The sequence below is a fragment of the Triturus cristatus genome, chromosome 6 (genome assembly GCF_964204655.1).
Source record: "Triturus cristatus chromosome 6, aTriCri1.1, whole genome shotgun sequence".
Taxonomy (NCBI): Eukaryota; Metazoa; Chordata; class Amphibia; order Caudata; family Salamandridae; genus Triturus; species Triturus cristatus.
The window spans coordinates 465,198,230-465,215,275 of NC_140589.1; the positions used below are offsets into that span (position 1 = coordinate 465,198,230).

Sequence of the window (17,046 nt, forward strand, 5' to 3'; positions counted from 1 at the left end):
GAAAATCTTTTGCCACATTTGGTCCCATTGATAAACAGCGAGAGTCTGAGATAAGTCTTGTTCCCAGAGTAACTTGATAGGAGATGTATTCCGAGTGCTAGTAGTTAAGGATAAGGTTCTATATATGAAAGAAACACTTGGAGTTGGGTCAAGGAGAGTTTGAAATCGGGGTGTCACAGGAGTAAAAGAAATAGAAGTAGGATTGGAGTTAACATTTTGTAGAAAGGTTTGGAGAACCAGGAAATAGTGTATTATATTGAAGAATACAAGAGTCAGAAAGGTTACATTTCTCTTGTAACTGGGGAAAGGATAAAAGCAAATTATTAACCAACAGCTGATGTACATAAAATATACCCTTTTCCTTCCTGTGCTTGTAATAGAAAGATTTATGACGGAATGTAATATATTTGTTAAACCATTTGGAAGATGCTAAAAAGGATTGATAGGAATCAAAACCTTGGGAAAAAAGGGCATGTAGAAGATGGTGAGAGTATATTAAGATAGAATATTTGGAAATAAAAGTACAATTGGTCATAAGCATAATATAATATCCTGAAAAGAAAAATCATTTAACAATGAACGTTCAACAGCAACCCATGTTGGTATAGGCAAGTCTTGAAAATCTTTGAACATAGCATAAAATTAACGAATCAAAAAAGCAGTTTGATACAATTTAAAACCAGGAAATCGGACACCACCCTCAGATTTTGGACGAATTAATTTAGATAAAGCAATATGACATTGTTTGCTGTTCCATAAGAATTTGGTACAAATAGAGTTAATCTGAGAAAAATAACAATTGGGGAATTTAAAAGGTAACATTGAGAGCAGGAAAAGCACCTGGGGAACAATCATCATTTTAATGGTATCAAGACTGCCCCTCCAGGATAAAAATAATGGGCACCAACTAAATAATAAATTGGTAAGTTTGAGTTTTAAGGCAGAAAAATTATGGGTTAAAGTATCAGAAGTAATTAATGAAAATCATGTTCCTAAGTATTTAATCTTTTAGGGGCACCAAGTGATGTTGATTGTATCACACATATAACGATAGCATGATGAATTTTAAGGTAAAATCTCAATTTGGGAGAAATTAAGTTTGTAACCAGATCCAGTGGAAAACAAAGCAATCTCTTGTAAAAAAAAAAGGGGGAAGAGAATTACAGGGATTGGACATGTAAACAAGGATTTCAACTGTGTATGCAGAAAGTTTAATTTGATGGGAATCGAGATTAAAACCAGTGATATTAGAGTTATGTCTAATACATTCAAGAAAGGGTTCTAAGCAGAGGAGAAAGAGTAATGTAGAAAGGGGACAGCCCTGACGGGTGCCTCTTTGTAAGTGAAAGTATGAGGAAAAGAGACCGGTGACAAAAACCAAACTATTTAAGAGTATAGAGCATATATTGACAATTTATTTAGTCAAAAGCTTTTTCAGCATCAAGTGAGAGGGCAGCTAAGGGAGAGGAGTACTTTTCTCTAGGGGCAAGAATATTTGAAAACATTCTAGAATTGTCAGAGGCAAGTCGGCCCTTAAGAAAGCCAGCTTGATCTGGTTTAATAAGATGAGAAATAATCTTTCCTAAGTGGGAAGCCAAAATCTTTGCAAACATTTTACAATCATAATTAATCAATGAAATAGCTCGAAAGTTCTTACAAGAGGAAGAGTCTTTGTTCGGTTTAGGAATAACAACAATAAGGGCTTCTAAAAAAGAGCCACATGCTTTAGAATTAGAGAGGAATGAATTGAAAAGGTCCAATAGTTTTGGGGCCAAAATTGTGTGGCAAGTTGAAAGAAATTCAGTAGAAAAATCATCTGGTCCCAGAGGTTTGGCCTTTTTCAAATATTTAAGGGCATTGGTTATCTCCTGAAGGGCAATATCATTTTTAAGAGGTAAAAATGTATCAGGGAGGGAAGGGGGTTTAGGAATACCTTGGAAAAAGTTTCAAAATCCTTTCCAGAAGGAAAAGTGTCTTCTGTATATAGAAGTTCATAATAGGATTGAAATGTTTCCACAATGTCTGAATCAGAGGAAAAAAGCTTATTGGTTGTTTTTGAGTGGATAGGACCAATATTTCTACATTCTGTTTTGATTTTTAAATAGTTGGCTAACATTTTCCCTGCCTTATTTTGACCACCATGAAATTTTGATTTAATCTTAAGGAGAATGTTACAAGCATCCACAGTGGCAATTTTATTCAAGGAAGACTTGGCTTTAATTAGTTCTTGCAGAGAAGAGGAGGATTTAGAAGAAAAGTAATTGTGTTCCAGGGTTTTCATCTTTTGAAGAGTTTCATAATATTGAGAGTTGAGTAATTTATTTTTCTTTGCAGAGAAAGCAATGGTAAAGGCTCTAAATTATGCTTTAAAAGCATCCCAATTATTATGAGTTGAGGTGTCCGGAGATTTGTTGAGATGAAAGAATTCATTAATAAAGGAGGTCACTTCAGAATGTTTGGTCTGAGAGTAAATGATTACTAAAATGCCACCTGCCTTGTTTGCAAATATATAGGGACAAACAAAAAGAGGCAGACATAGGTGCATGGTCAGAGAGGAAAATATAACCAATTTCAGATGCATGAATACAGGGAAGTAATGATTTAGTAACTAGAATATAATCAACATGGGACATAGTATGGTGAACAGGTAAAAAAGAAAGTGAATTCATAAATGTCAGGATTAAATGTTTTCCATACATCATACAACGGACGAGAGGCGATGGCAGATTGAAATTCTTTATGGGTCTTATCAGGTTTAAATTTGCATTTAGATTTTCTATCAGAAAAAGGATCTAGCCAATTATTAAAATCGCCACCAACGATTATATTAGGATTAGGGATAGAGGTTAATTTCAATTTGATACAATGCCAAAATTGTGGATCAAGTTTGACCGGGCCGTTAGTGTTAAAGAAAGTGACTTGTTTTTTTAAACTAATAGCATCAACCAAAACCCATCGTTTATTGGAATCGCATTCAGTCGATAATATTTGTGCATGAATTGATTTATGGAATAAAATAGCAACACCGCCATGGAGTCAACAGCAGGAGAGAAAACAATTTGATTAACCCATTGACGTCTAAGGATAAGAGATTCCACATCGTTACAATGAGTCTCCTGTAAAAAGGCAATATGGGCATTAAGTTTGGATAAATGAGACAATACCTTTTGACGCTTGAGAGGATGACCTAGACCACGTACATTCCACGAGACAACGTCAAACATTTTGAGGATTGGGGGGAGACATATGAGAACAGGAACAGAGCGCTATAAGACCAAGAAAAAAGAAAAAAGAGGACAACATTTATCAAATTTTAAGCAATGAAAACAGGGAATCTTTAGATTAACATCAAAATAATAAAAATAAAGCAAGACACTCATAGAGGTAATAATATAATAATAAGAAAAAGCCAAAAGGGAAAATAGCCAAGGAACAAAAAGAAAGAGGGAGAAAGAAGAAGAAAAAGAGAGAAACGTAGAGTAAGCAAACATGTCATGGAGAAGAATCTAGACCTGAAGAGAGATAAGCAACCGATATGAAAGGAGCATGGTGACGCCGAAGATAAGGATGGTGGTAAAAGTAAATAGGCACTAAAAGGCCTCTAAGAAATAAAGAAATAAACTCATAGTAGGAGATAGAAAGTAAAAGAGGAAAAGCAAGAGAATAGAAGCAATTAAAGAAGTATAAGACATAAAAAAGAATAAATGTATTACTAGAATAATAAGGAGTGAAAAAGAACGTAGTGTAGAAAGAGCAAGATTTGTATACTTTAGATGGACAATATCAACCAGGTAACTCAGAAAAAGTTAAGCATTAGTATCCATATTGCGAGAGGAAATACTGTTTAGATATAGTTTCAGTTTCTCAGGATCGTCGAAAGAACGTGAATTTCCTTCATGAGTGATTTTACAAAGACAAGGATGGAGAATGCCATACTGAATTTTGAAATGTCTCATCTGAGGACAAAGAGACAGAAATTCTTTACGTTAAGCATTTGTTGCGTTGGAGACATCTTGAGAAATTAAGATATTATGGCCCGACCAAGTGAGACGACGTTTGAGTTTAACTGCCTTCAAAATATGCATAAGTTCAGTAAATTCTACGAAGAGCATTATAATACCACGTGGCTTGCTTGAGTTAGGGTGAAGACGACCCAAACAATGTGCACATTGTATGTTGAGAGGTGAGGAAGATTGAAGGTCTAAGAGATCTGGGAGGAACTTCAAAATTTTCCGGAAGACCATAAAGGCGAAGGTTGTAACTTCGATTACGATTTTCAAGAACTTCGATGTGTAGTTTCAGTTTATGGATCTCCTGTTCTAGAAGAGGAATCTTTGTATTAATATCCTGAAGGTCTCCCACACGTTGCTCAAGTTACGACACCTTTCCCTCCATGACAATCCATTGATCCTCTATTTGTTGCAACCTTTCATTAGTAGTGGACATAAAGGGTTGAAGCCAGCGTACCTTGTGTAAAATAAACTCAATTACCATATTTTGTGAGGTGAGGATAGGAGAAGGTGGGTAATTTTTGTGCCTTTTGGGCTTTGCACCTGAAGAGGATGGTTTGGAGGTGGCGTGGGGATCACTGGCCATCTTGGTTTGTTGGTAGGAACAATGACTAACAAGTAGAGTCGGGCGGATCCGTCCCATACACCAATGGAGAAGCAGGGAAAGTAAATGGACTTCCAAAAGTATATAGGCAAAGTAGAAGCAGACTATAAGCAAAGTGTGTTACTCACTGAAGAGAGTCTTCGATAATCACCCCAGAAAGTAGAGGAATCGTCACATCAGCAAATGTCCAGCATGAGCAGGAGCAGAACACTCCACACCATCCAAAACGAAAGAAGAAAAAAACTCCTTCAGCGCATGTTATTGAGGTGTGAGCACCTTGAAATGTAAATCAGGTTATATGCATAGTCCCAAAGAATTATTTGCAGTAGAGATGCAGTAAAAACACATTTCGGTACACAACATGAAAACATTGCAGTCATATAGCAAGGGACTGCTTGAAAAGAATAGCCCTATTGCCAAAAGGAGATTTCATGGCAACATAAACTGTGAAGTGAGCCCAGCCGTGAGGAAAAAAATGGAACGCGAGCGCCGCGATTCAAAATGGCGGGCGCTTGCATTTTCTGAAGGGAAAAACACCGCCGCGGCTCCTGGGCTAATTACTAAGGGAAGGACCACCAAAAACAGTCTGCAGACTCACCGCCACGTTATCAATGAGGGACCGCTGTCAGAGTCCGGGAAACAACGTGGTCAGAGGCACTAATCGATAAAAGGGTAATCTACCATTACTTCGCAGGCATTTCTACGCATTACTATTACTACACATTTTTTAGTTTGCAGAAACTTTTAGTACGCATGCTTTTACTTAGCTTGAAGAAGGAGAAGAGTGGATCCAAGAGTGAAGGTGAAGAAAGGGACCACGAGGGGAAAGAGGTAAATGGGGCAGTGTATTTTTTAGGGTCGTACACGGGGTTGTGTTTAAGGTTTAAGGGCTGTGGGTCAGGGAGGGATGTGCAGGGGGTAGTGAATTAGGGTTTAGGGTAGTGTAGTGGTGTTTGAGTAGTATAGGGTAGTGTAGTCTGTGAGGGTTTGGGTAGTGTTGAGATTTTATGGTGAATTAGGGGTTAGGGTAGTGGTGTGGTGTTTGTGTAGTGTAGGGTAGTGTTTCAGGGTTTAGGGTAGTGTCAGAGGATCATGAAGTGTAGTGTTAGAGTATAGGGTCCAGGCAGGGGAAAGGTCATGTAGGGGGTAGTGTATTAGGGTTTAGGGTAGTGTAGTGGTGTTTGAGTAGTGTAGGGTAGTGTAGTGTGTGAGGGTTTGGGTAGTGTTGAGATTTTATAGTGAATTAGGGTTTAGGTTAGTGGTGTGGTGTTGGTGAAGTGTAGGGTAATGTTTTAGGGTTTAGGGTAGTGTCAGGGGTCATGAAGTGTAGTGTTATAATGTAGGGTCCAGGCAGGTGGAAGGGGGAATGTCGTGTAGGGGGTAGTGTATTAGGGTAGTGTAGTGGTGTTGGAGTAGTGTAGGGTAGAGTAGTGTGTGAGGGTGAGTTTTTAGTGCGATTTTTTTAATTAGCATAAACCATTACAGGAAAAAACATAGTAGTGCTATGCATAGTAATAGAATGCAGGAAAAAAGCATTTAAAGTACATTTCTAACGATTTGCGTTATAAATGCATTCACAGTTAAAACTTGCAAAGTAATGGTTTATGCTAAGTAAAAACATTGCACTAAAATTGTGCGAAGTAATGGTATGCGAAGTATCGACATACATTCGGTAAAACAGCTCCGCATCTGAGCGGAGCTTACGGCGGGACCGCCATATTGCCTTGGTGTTCGAGCCACGCCCCCAAATCGTTTCATTATTAACTCTCATTAATTTAGAATGTCGCCACATGCTGATATGATCATGATGCAAGGAATGAATATATGAGTATTAAATGTATTGTTTCATAATGTATTCTCTGCTAATACCTTTTGCATTTCTCTTTTCTTAAAGGGTTCATGACACAGTTGGTGCTGTTGCCATTGACAAGGAAGGTAATGTGGCGTGTGCAACCTCCACAGGCGGAATCACAAACAAGATGGTTGGACGTGTTGGAGACAGCCCGATCATAGGTATTAAAAGCTCCCTAGAAAAGCGAAGGCTCAGGCTACACAATAATGGTTATTGAAAGAATGAGATATCCATTAAAACACTGACATCTCTCAATTTACATATGCCATTTAACTACTTAGTCCTCCATAGAATACCAAACAGGCAAAAAGGAAGACCTTTTTATTTTAACCCATATTTCTGATTCTAGCAAAAATGTCAGTTTGAGGGGCCTAATGTTGGACATTTATCAGAAATATCACAAATGGTTGGTAGAATCACGTTCTGAAGTAAGGCCAGCGTTTAAGATCAGCCTTCCTTCTTATTCTACCAAATGCAAACAAAGTGCAGAATTTTAGGCCATAATAGGCATTTTTGAACCTGAAGCTTTGTGTTCACATCCCTGACCCGCCATATCTCTCTCTATTCTGTCTACCCTTGATATAGTAGTATCCATCAGTCAGTCTTCTACGGAGAGAAATATTTGGAGTCTCCTTTTGTATCCCTGGATCTTGCATTTACTAGAAAAATGATTTGTAGAAATCAGACATTTCTGTATCACAAGACTATTACAACTGCAACAATTTAAGTGAAATTTTGTGAATAAAATACAATATCTTGTTTACATATTTGCTGATTTTCACCCAGAAAATATGAATTTGAAGGCAACAAAATTAAGAACTGAATTTAAATTTAGAGAATCTTTAATTTAAAAATTCACCTACCATGTGCAGAATTTCTTCTTATGGAGATAGTTTCGGCAGAACTTTTATCAACATAAGGAAACCATGAGGCGCTGGGTGAGGCATTCTGAACACAAGACACGACAGGCAACCTTAGCATGGATTTTGAAGTTCGGCCTACCTGTTGATTTGTATCTAGGAAGAAGTAGTGAGGGCCCTTCTGTTGGCAGTACAGTGAACGTTTATGGTGCAGTCTATCCAGTATCAACAAAAAGAAAGTACGTAGGTTCTCAGTCTGTCTGAAAGTATGTGCGAGAGCTATATAAAAGGGTACCACAATGTAAGACTATCTAGTCGTACAGCAAAAAAGGAAGGAGATTCCTCTTGTCGGAACTAGGGCCCTCACACACCCAGCAAGCTAGGTAGCATGCTTCATCATATGGGCCTGCTCCTCGTCGTTGGGTGCCGTGGGTGTAAGGGGCCTAGTATGTATAGATGTGGAGTGTAAGTGCAAAAAATTATTAAAACAGGTAAGGGAGTCCTGTAAGACAACTTTCTTCTCTCTTTAAGAATTATACACCTTGCAGAGATGATCTAGAGGTGAGAACCACACTCTGTACATGCCACTCTCCTGGGCCTACATGATTGAGGGGATTCTGGCCCCACAAGGGGTTCCTCAGCCTTTGTTGAGGGCGCAACCCTGTAATCTCACCATGGCCAAGGATAAGGTGGCCAAGATGGTTAGGCCAACAAAATTGACAATTACGCACAACCACTGCAGTCTGATGGAGCGGGCAGGGCTCAACACTGCAGGCCCCATCAGAGCAGGGAGCTCCCACGATATCTGAGATACTGGCAGGAATGAAAGGATCTAGAGAACTTACTCTTGGCAAGATAGACACGGTGGTGCTGGAATTGGGATTGCTCCGGTCTGACGTTCGCAAAATTTTTGCCAGGGTTACAGACACTGAACAGGATGTACAGACCCTGCAATCTGAGGTGGCTACCCTACAGTAAACGGTATCTGAGCTACAGACACAGTCCCTACGCCTGGAAGAGCAAGTGCAGGATGCCAAAGGGTGCTCCAGGAGGAATATTATCTGCTTTGTGGGGTTTCCTGACAAAGCGGAGGATCAATCTATGGAGCTCTTCTTGGAGGATTGGTTTGTGAGTACTCTATGGCCCAAAGGAGACTCACACTATTTTACACTTGAGCGCGTGCACAAGGCACTGCCCCTCCCCCACCGTGAGTGCCACCTAGCGCAATAATTGCACAACTGTTTAACTGCAGGCACCGGGATGCGATCGTACAGCATGCTAGGGCACATGGCACGCCCAAGTTCAATGGTCAAACCATCATGATTTTTACGGACTATAATCGCAAGGTACAAGACCTATGGAAGGATTTTTGGACAACGAAGAAATGGCTGAGAGACTGCAACATGTAGTATAGCCTTATGTTTCTGGCAAAACTTAGAGTCCAACACAATGAGAAGGCATATTTCTTCCCGAGCCCTGTGGAGGCTAATGACTGGTTGGATACCTTGGGGGGTAAACCTCAGCATAACACTCAGGATTATGCTAGTAAATGGACCGGAATCCGGGGGTGAGGGCCCTGGGCGCTGCATCACTCTGTAGACTCTCTGTTGGACTCTGGTGCCCACCGCACCCTTAGAATTCTTGTCTGTCCAGATAGTACGCTGGCAGATTTTAACTGTATTCTGGATACTCGTTATTCCTTCCCACTCCACAGAAATGCTAGGGAATACAGAAGTGGAGCCTCTGACAGAGATTAGGGGGGACAGTGAAGTGTATATGTGGCTGTGGCACTATTCTCATGCTTTATGTGCTTTCTTGATATTTATGCCTATTTCACTCTACTGTTGCTGTGTTACATGGTGCAGTGATGGGATGAGTGGCATCATATGAGGGAGGATGTGTTGGTGTGGGCAACTGAAACATTCATACCTTTGAATTTCTGATCCGTTTGGTGCTTCGAATTAGCTGTTGGCAGGGGCGCACCACAGGCCCCGGTCATGCTGAGAGGGCTGAGCACGGGCCCTTTGCAAAATGCACACACACTTGAGGAGGCAGTTGCATCTTCGGGAGTATGAGGCGGCGGGCCCTATGTGTTGGCCATGTTGGGAAAGGCCTTCCAACTTGGACTCACTGCCTGAGGGAGCGGGGACTTGCTCAAGGTTTGGGCTTTGAATTTGATCAATGGGGGACGTTTGGCTCAGACTCCATGATTGTACTGAACTCTGTGAGACAGGTCGGGGGAGAGGGGAGGGGGATGGGGTAGCAGAGAATTATACCTGAGACATTGCTGTCTGACACAAAAGTTACAGATGGCCTCTGATTGGAAATGAATGACCTGCACCATCACAGGCCTGGGTCACTTTGGTAAGAGGCAGAGAGTGAACTCTAACTTGTGCCGATGTGGGGTTTCGTGACCTTCGTGCAGGAGACCCATACATGGAGTGCCTGTTTGCCCATCCTGCAGCGTAGATGGTAGGGGAAGTCTTTGCAACTCCTTCCACTAGATATGCTAGGGGGCTATGATATGGGTGGGCCACAGAGTTCCTATTGTAGCGAAGGAGGTAAAAACGGATCCAGAGGGCCGCTATATGATAGTCGTAGGGACGCAGGGATGCAAGTATGCCTGGTGAATATGTTCGTCCCAACCATAGATGATCCTACATTTTTTGGCACCATTTTGCCCACAACACTAGAACAGTTGCGTGTGGCTGTGATTATGGCTGGAGATTGAAACTGTGTACTAAATGGAGTGATTGTCACCCCCAAAGGTAGATACTAAGCCAGCAATGACTTGTGCATTACGGGATATGATGAGAGATCTGGGGCTTCTCGACCTTTGCAGAATATGCCACCCAGAGAGCAAGTTATGCTCTTACTATGGGGCATATTAATATTATCAAGCCAGGCGATAAAATTATCGCTGCTTTAGGGACAGAAAACTGCCGCTAAAACGGTGATAATGGGCTTGATAATATGCTCTATGGAATTCCAATTGAAGCCCATGTTAGATGTCCTTCACATTTAACATGGGCTTCAATTGGAATTCCATAGAACATATTACCAAGCCCATTATCGCCGGTTTAGCGGCAGTTATCTGTCGCTAAAGCGGCGACAATTTTATCGCCTGGCTTGATAATATGCCCCTATGTGCCTACCACAGGGAATTATAGCCATATTGATTACTTCCTGCTGTCCGATGTGGTTCTACAGGGGATGGAAAATGTTACTTCCCTGGCACGTTATATCTCAGACCATTCACCCCTGCTGGTTACATTTCGAATGTATGTGCAGATCCCATCAGTGCCACGATGGAGAATGAGTGCTGAGGCGTTAATGGACCAGGTGTTTGCGCATGAGGTGTCAAGGGTGCTGGATAGTTACATTAGTGAAAATTGGGGCAGCGCTTCCTCCAGGGCCATGGATTGGGATGCAATGAAGGTTGTATTAAGGGGGGAGTGCCTGAAAATAACATAGGGGGTCAAACAGAAACTTACTAAAATGTTACATGGCCTCAAGAAGAGCTTAGGTGTCCTGAAAAAGGAATTGGTTGAGAAGCCCATAAATCTGTATGTGTGGCGGGATTGTAAGAAGGAGTTGCCAGACACATGGGACAGACTTGACAAGTCTGCACGCTGAAATTATAGGAAAAGGCTACATAGGGAGGGGGACAAGGCAAGCAGGTTGCTCACCATGTTTATTAATGGTGAGAATAGAAGCGTACCAATAGTGAGGCTCTGCAAACGGCAGGGTAGACTGGTATCCTCACAACAGGATATTGTGGAGGTATTTACCGAACACCTTCAAGAGGTGTACATGGCTCCAGGACTCATGTGTACTCAAGAAGCAGTGTCATACCTTGCTACGATACAAATGCCAACACTATCTGATGAGGAAAAGGACAATATGGATGCTCCAATCACTAAAGATGAGATAATCGTGTCAATGAAAGAGTAGAAGACGGCTAAGGCCCCAGGGGGTGACGGCTTACCAGCTAAGTTTTATCACACTGGACAGGGCGACCTGGCTGAGCGTCTGTTGGAAGTCTACTAAGAGGCTTACAAGAGGGGGTTGCTTCCAGAGTCTATGAGGGAGGTAATAATAGTTGTGCTTCCCAAGCCAGATAGGGATGGATCAGTGTTGTCTTCCTACCGCCCTTTATCTATGCTCAATGCCGACCTGAAAATCCTCAGTAAGGTTTTGGCCACAAGATTGTTGGCTTACTAGCCTCAGTTAATAGCCGAGGCCCAGTGTGGGTTCATCCTGAATAGGAACACTTTGTGCAACTTGCAACGGCTGTCACTGGTGCTACACTCTCCCAGTTGGCAAGATGACCAGTATGACCTTGAGTTTCTGGACATTGAACAAGCTTTCGATTCTCTATGATGGGAAGTTTTGTGGGAGGTGTTATGTGAAGAAGCATTGGGGAAAACTAGATAAAATGGGTGCAATTGCTGTATAGAGCCGCCTCGGCCAGGGTGCAAGTGGTTATGATAGTATCGCAGAGTTTTGTGTTGAGTTGGGGGACCCTCCTGTTGTAAATTGAAACAACTATGTGATTAAGCATTTACTGAAGACATTAATTCCCTTCCTTTTAGATCATGTTTTCTCTGTTATGTTGACCGAAGTTCGGACTCCATTTTGTATTGTCATGCTTCCACGTGTTCCCCACGAGAAGAGTCCAACCTCTGTGTTAGTTGCTCTTGTAATCTGCCTAGTAACAGTCTATAAATAGCTCCTTTGTCCATCTGGCGCATGCCCAGATTTGACCACATCTGTTATCAGTTAAGCCTTGCTTGACCATGTTTTCGCGGGCTCAAGGAGTGTGTTAGCTCCGCCCACATATTGATTCAGTATCGAAAATGACCATAAATGGTAATGTTCTTTGGCCTCATGTTGTAACCACCCACTTATGAGCCCCTCTATTGTGTATAAAAGGGGACCATGTACGCAAGTTCTGTGTGCTACTCTATGCAATACTGAAGAGTGTTGTGTGGATTGTAGGACCACCCTTAAGGGTTAATAAATGCTGTCTTTGTACTTTGCAGTTTCCGTGCCAACTTCCTTATAGATTCCATTACAGGAGAGCGAACCCTTGTGTCCTGCGGGCCTAGCTGGGGCCTGTATTCATCACTCCAGGGTCTGAACCTTTCACCACTTATTTTTTGGTAGCTATGGAGCCACCTGTCTGCTGCCCTAGGACAATGCTGCATGGGTGGGGTATCCAGATCGGACAGTGCCACTCATATGGTTTCCCTCTATGCAGGCGATGCAATGGTATACCTATGGAGTCTTAGGTTCTCTGTCCCAATTATGCTGACGATTCTGGCTGAATTTGGTTAACACACTGGGTTGCACGTCAGCCTCACCAAGTCCAAACTCTTTCCTCTGGGGTTATGGGCAGGACAGACTGAGCAGGACCAGCCATCTCTTGCTCTCTCTTGGGAACCGAAGATGGCCAGGTATCTGGGGATCCGAATTACACATGGGGCTCAGGACTTTGGGGTGGCGAACATGGATAGGGTAATGGATGGCTTGAAGCGCACTATAAAATTCTAGAACACCCTTCAACTGTCTTTGATGGGTAAGAGCGCCCTGGTACAGATGATAATGCTTACCAGGTGCTTATACCGGTAAACAAAGTTTACCGCGAAACTTTGTCCCCGCAGGGAATCACAACGCAGTTGTTACAATGACCACGTTGTGATTCCGCATACCATTACTCCGCAAGTCGGAACAACGACTTACGGAAGGGGGAGGAAGGTCGTTGGATTTAAAATCCAACACATTCCCTAGTGTCCGCACAGACTGGAGTTGGAATAGTAAATTATACTATTCCAACATCCAGCGCCCCCACCCCTCCGCAAGTCATTGTTCCTACTTGCGGTGTAATGGTATGCGGAATCACACTTCGGTCGTTGTAACGACCACGTTGTGATTAAATGCGGGGAAAAAGACTGCGGGATGATGAGATAGATTCGCTTATACCTCTTCCAGGGAACTCTGTTTGACATGCATAGGTGGATCTTCACAGATCTGGGCAAACTGATCGTGGAGTTACTGTGGGACACTGGGAGGAAAAGAGTCAGCCTGGTGGCATTGATGCGTACATGGTGGGTGTGGACTGGAAGTGCCATTCTTAGAGTATTACTACCTGGCCGCGCAGCTCCAACACGCTGTCCACTGGTTGGACCAATATGATAATTGGGAACTTAAGCTGCTACAGGGCACGTGCAGCTAGTATTCAGTTCCTGCAGTTCTGATTTTGGGTTCAAGGGCACCGGCTCACCTGTCCTGTGTGGTCCGAATGGTTTGCAGGGCCTGGGAGCGGGCGGTTAAGACAGTGCTGAAGAGGGCTCGGTTTGTGCCGGATATGAGTATCTGGGCACTGTGCCCATTTAAAAATATTGAACGGTCCATATCCCTTTGCAAATGGCGCAAAGGCGGCTGTAAGTCGCTGGGGGATTTATACAACCAGTATATTACTCTAGTAGATGCCATAGAGGTGTTTCAACTTGGGGCAGGGCACTTCCTACAATTTGCTAAAATAGCAGCAACTGTGCAAAAGGTTTGGCTGACGTTCCCCGAGGTGCCATGGACTTCCCATACACTGGAAGATATACAGGGCCTTGAGGGAGGATGCTCCCACAGCCACACTATCAGTGCAGAGTAGATGGGAGGTACATATTGAGACAACCCTTATGGTGAGTGCCTTGGAGTCAATCCACGAGGGGGTAAAGACCACTTCCACCAATGCCTGGGTCAGGTATATTTAGCTCCCAGTAGGCTGCAAGCCATGAACCATGACCGGTCGATGGACTGCCCCAGGTGTGGGGGACAAGCTGCTGATTTTTTAAACATATTATGGAGATGGCCTCAAATAGATAGATTCTGGCAGTACTTGATACTCAAGGTCAACAGAGCCATGGGTTTGGAGATCCCCAGGGAGATGAGCCAGGGCCTGCTGGGACATATTCAGTTTCGTAAGGAAAAACATTAGGCAGGAAATCCCTTATCCTGGAATTGATATTGGCAAAGCGTATGATTGTGATAGGGTGGTTGGCTCCTAGGCAACCAAAAATTGAAGATTGGTTAAGAGGCATGGCTGAATGGATAAATGCTGAGGGGTGTCACATGAAACAGACACGTAAGGATGAAAAGCTGTAGAATAATGTAGGGCTTGGGCAGCAATGCCTGCAGAATTACTGTCAACACCAGATGAATTACCTCCATAAATTAAAGAGGCAGTGAAATCTTGGTACAGATGACATGGGGTCCTTTTCGGGGGGAAAAGACTGACTTTATTTCCCTCAAGACTCATCATGAATGTATACTATTGGTCCAATGTAACTGCCACTAATGTAATGTTATGTCCGTTTTTATATGGACTGTTCTGAGCCGGGGGGGAATGTGGGGTGAGATGATATATCATGTATTGCGTACTAGTAAGTTGCGACACAGTACATAAGCTCCATATTGTTACTGAATGTTTTTGAAAAGCTAATAAAAATTACATTAAAAAAAATAAGTTGGAGAGAAGTGACTATATTGACAGCGTATGCTTTTATCAATTGTACTACAGTATTACCAACACAATAATAATGACCAGCCAGCTCACGAACAGCATTCTGCTCAAGTCATGTGACAGTCCACCAGGTGAGGTTTCCCCCTGCTACAGTTCTTTGCATACAGACACTTTCTGACATGTAAGACAGACAAGCAGTGACTGCTAAGTTCCATCCAACGTACAAGAAGGACAGCAAATCTGTGCCCTACCTCTTTAAAGCCAGAATAGGTGATTTATGATTGATTGAAGACATGATGGTCCAGTGAGTTAAACTTTCACTGCTGACATCTCCTGTGACACACAAGCCATGGGTTTGAATTCCAGCAAGACCATGTCTACCTTTTGTTCTTCTGGGGTCAGTCAATTGAATACCTTAAACTGGCACACTATACATATATTTCTTAAAAAGCTCACTCTTGCTGTGTGAAAGGCTACATTAAAACAAGTAATTATTGTTTTTACTGTATGGCTGCTAGATTCTGTAGCATTAGTATATGAGTGAGAGGGCTGGAAAATAGTCCATTTATCAGCAGCACAGCAACAAGAGACTGAGATTGAATGATTGCACAATATACCTCCCTTGTGGTCCCTGCTTCCTACTCACTGGAGCCTTAATGTTACTTTTACATGTTGTAAATTTGTAGTGCAAGAATTAATTTCTGGAATCCTGGCAAATAAGAGAATAACTGATTATCAGCATAAAAGATTGCATTATGTGAATGCTAATAACATTTTAGAATGCAGGCCGTTCCATGACTCTATAAGGTTTACATTAATTTCTATTAAGGTTCGGGAGGATATGCTGACAATCTTGCAGGTGCCGTCTCTACCACTGGACATGGAGAGTCAATCATGAAAGTTACACTTGCCAGACGTATTATCCTAGATATGGAGCACGGTAAGCCACCATTGAGACTGCTATATAAAGTAGGCTACAAAGGCATTTCTTAAATATCTCCTTCAAGAAACAACTGGTATTCAGCATTGCCAAAGACTTGAGCCATGCATCCTGTTTCTGGACATTAGAAAGCCATAGACCACAAAATACAAATTTCACAAACATGCTGGACAAAACAACCATCTTACAAATGCATAGGAGCAATAATGGTAATTCAAATTAGCATCTGGTTGATATATATGGTTAGAGGGTTGTCCTGACTTCTCAGATACCTAGAGTGAAGCTCCCGTGTTAGCCTTTTTTCTCCTTCTGTAGAGCACATTTGCCTTCATTGTGTTATTTTTTATTGAGTTCTGTATCTCATTTGTCAGTAGATGTGTGGTGTAACATCATGTCGTATCTTTGAGGCTAAAGTTATATGATGTCTCTTTCTGTGATATCTTCAGCGGGTTAAAATGCATATGATATTGCTTCCGTTTCCCCTATGGTTTTGGTTATTGACAACAATGAGTTAACACATTATTAAAAATACTTAAATAGAAAAGTGTTGAGATACGATATTTTCTTTATTATTGCAAAACTAATAACTATGGTCATCCATGAATAAATTATCCCACACAATTCAGAAGACGCCTAATTTAGAATTCATAGGATATTTTCCATGACTCATCGGACTTTTAGCACTTTAAATATCCCTTTCGCGATCAGTCTTATTTATTGAAAGGATTGCTTCTAGTGTTCCTTCTGCTGTCTTTAGTATTTGTATCACTGTATTGTATATGGTGGCTATACTAACAGGTTAAGACAAATGCTATATGTAAACCTCGCTGTAGATTGTACTGCCCTGTCTAACAATTAGAAAACCAAGTTTGAGAAATGGCTGTTATGGGATATTCTCTCAAAAATGAGCCTAAAAGGAAATCAGCCACAGGTAAGATTATTGTTCAGTAATTCGACCAAAAGCCATGATGCCAGCAGTTTCACGTCCAATATCCAGGCAAAATGTACTCATATCTTGCATGGGTGTCACACTGCTTTAGGCTGCGTTCTGTGCATGAGTTAATCTTCTATGAATACTTAAATTCCAGGTGATTTTAATGCCTTAGAGTGATCATTACCCTACATGGAAAGGCTGATATTATAAGCCACGTAGCTTTCATACACAAAAGAACAATCTTGTGACTGTACTTTAAAGCAAAGTATTATAATGGGGTAAAGATGTGTTAGACCAGTTGCACTCACTATGGGGCTCATTAGT

General features: G+C 41.9%; 1 protein-coding gene across 1 annotated transcript in view; it reads left to right on the forward strand.

The window, feature by feature from the left end:
• Positions 1-17,046, forward strand: part of LOC146817301 (isoaspartyl peptidase/L-asparaginase-like) — a 1,382,729-nt gene that overhangs the window by 1,250,393 nt on the left and 115,290 nt on the right. Inside the window, exons 5-6 of the mRNA XM_085609196.1 lie at positions 6,509-6,627; positions 15,678-15,788. Coding sequence (XP_085465322.1) covers positions 6,509-6,627; positions 15,678-15,788 — 230 coding nt within the window. The remainder of the gene's footprint in view (positions 1-6,508; positions 6,628-15,677; positions 15,789-17,046) is intronic.